This window comes from Austrofundulus limnaeus, unplaced genomic scaffold (assembly GCF_001266775.1).
Source record: "Austrofundulus limnaeus strain Quisiro unplaced genomic scaffold, Austrofundulus_limnaeus-1.0 Scaffold119, whole genome shotgun sequence".
Taxonomy (NCBI): Eukaryota; Metazoa; Chordata; class Actinopteri; order Cyprinodontiformes; family Rivulidae; genus Austrofundulus; species Austrofundulus limnaeus.
In genome coordinates, this window is record NW_013952521.1 from 1,124,526 (window position 1) to 1,125,780 (window position 1,255).

Sequence of the window (1,255 nt, forward strand, 5' to 3'; positions counted from 1 at the left end):
TGTGCAATGCACACTGATTATGCATTAATTGAAGTTTGGAGACATTTTAAAATGCTTTTTTTCAGAACCACATCTGACACCACTTGCAATGGTGGGGGTGACGGCTGGGGGGGTGGGGAGATAGCGGTGAGTGACTGCTCTACTTCTGAATAAATGAAAACTATGTAATACTGTTGTTTACACTTTAATTAAAAGTATATGACCAAAGGAAACCCAAAGCAGGACTACAGAGAGATGAATATAATTTATATTTTTATTTCTGTGACTGTAACGACCCACAGGAGACACGACATTAACAACACATTTCATTCCTCTGCCTTAGCAGCTCCTTTAATTCCACAGCTGACACTGCTAAAAAATATGTTTTTCTTTTTTCTGGATCTCTAAGTTCTTCTTTTTTTTACTTTGCGGTGTCATTTATGAAAGGACACTTCCTGGTATGTGGGACAGGAAACGTAGCCTTACATGGTGTTTATAGGGTGGTAATTATGCTGATCTCCTCTCCTCGTGCACAAACACCTGGATACACATTCATCATTTTACACAGCTCATTTACACACTTTTCCTGAAGATAGAAGAGTTTGTTGAATCTGACGTGRCATGTTCGTACGAACCCTTTGTTTGAACAAAAGTAAGAGAAATTTAGGATAAGAATACGAACATGTTCTTGCATGAGGCCCATTGAGTTTTATTTTGTTATTTTAAAAAGGATGAGGAAGAAAAAGTGGTTGTTTTAAATAGAAAACAAACAAACAAACAAAGAAAACCCCAGCTGATTCCAGTGTGTGTGTGTGTGTGTCCGTGTCCGTGTCCGTACAGCCTTCCAGGAGTCCAATCAGGGTTCTGGACCTGAAGATCCTGTGTGCTGAGAGTGAACAGATTCGAACATGTTGGATGTCTGCCTTCAGATTGTTTAAGGTGTTGAAACCCTTTGTTTTCATTTAAAACTCACCTTGCTATCTGTAGATATCCTAACCTGACAGTAAAATAACTAAGCTGATGGTAAAATAATTAACCTGATGGTAAAATAACRTCTTGACGTGTTCCTGGTGGCGTTCAGTACGGGAAGCAGCTGCAGTGGAACTACCAGCGGTCCCAGTTGGCCCCGCGGAGCCTGGAGGTCTCAGACGTCTCAGAAAGATTGGTGAGTTCATCCTGGTGTAGCCGAGTGATTTGAGTTTGTTGTTTCTGTGTGCTTTAGTGTTGATCTGTGTGTGTGTGTGTGTGTGTGTGTGTGTGTGTGTGTGTGTGTGTG

The 1,255-nt window shown here is 40.9% G+C and overlaps 1 protein-coding gene across 1 annotated transcript in view; it reads left to right on the top strand.

The window, feature by feature from the left end:
* Positions 1-1,255, top strand: part of grb7 (growth factor receptor bound protein 7) — a 28,687-nt gene that overhangs the window by 16,211 nt on the left and 11,221 nt on the right. Inside the window, exons 9-10 of the mRNA XM_014014829.1 lie at positions 820-918; positions 1,061-1,144. Of these exons, the coding sequence (XP_013870283.1) occupies positions 820-918; positions 1,061-1,144 (183 nt within the window). The remainder of the gene's footprint in view (positions 1-819; positions 919-1,060; positions 1,145-1,255) is intronic.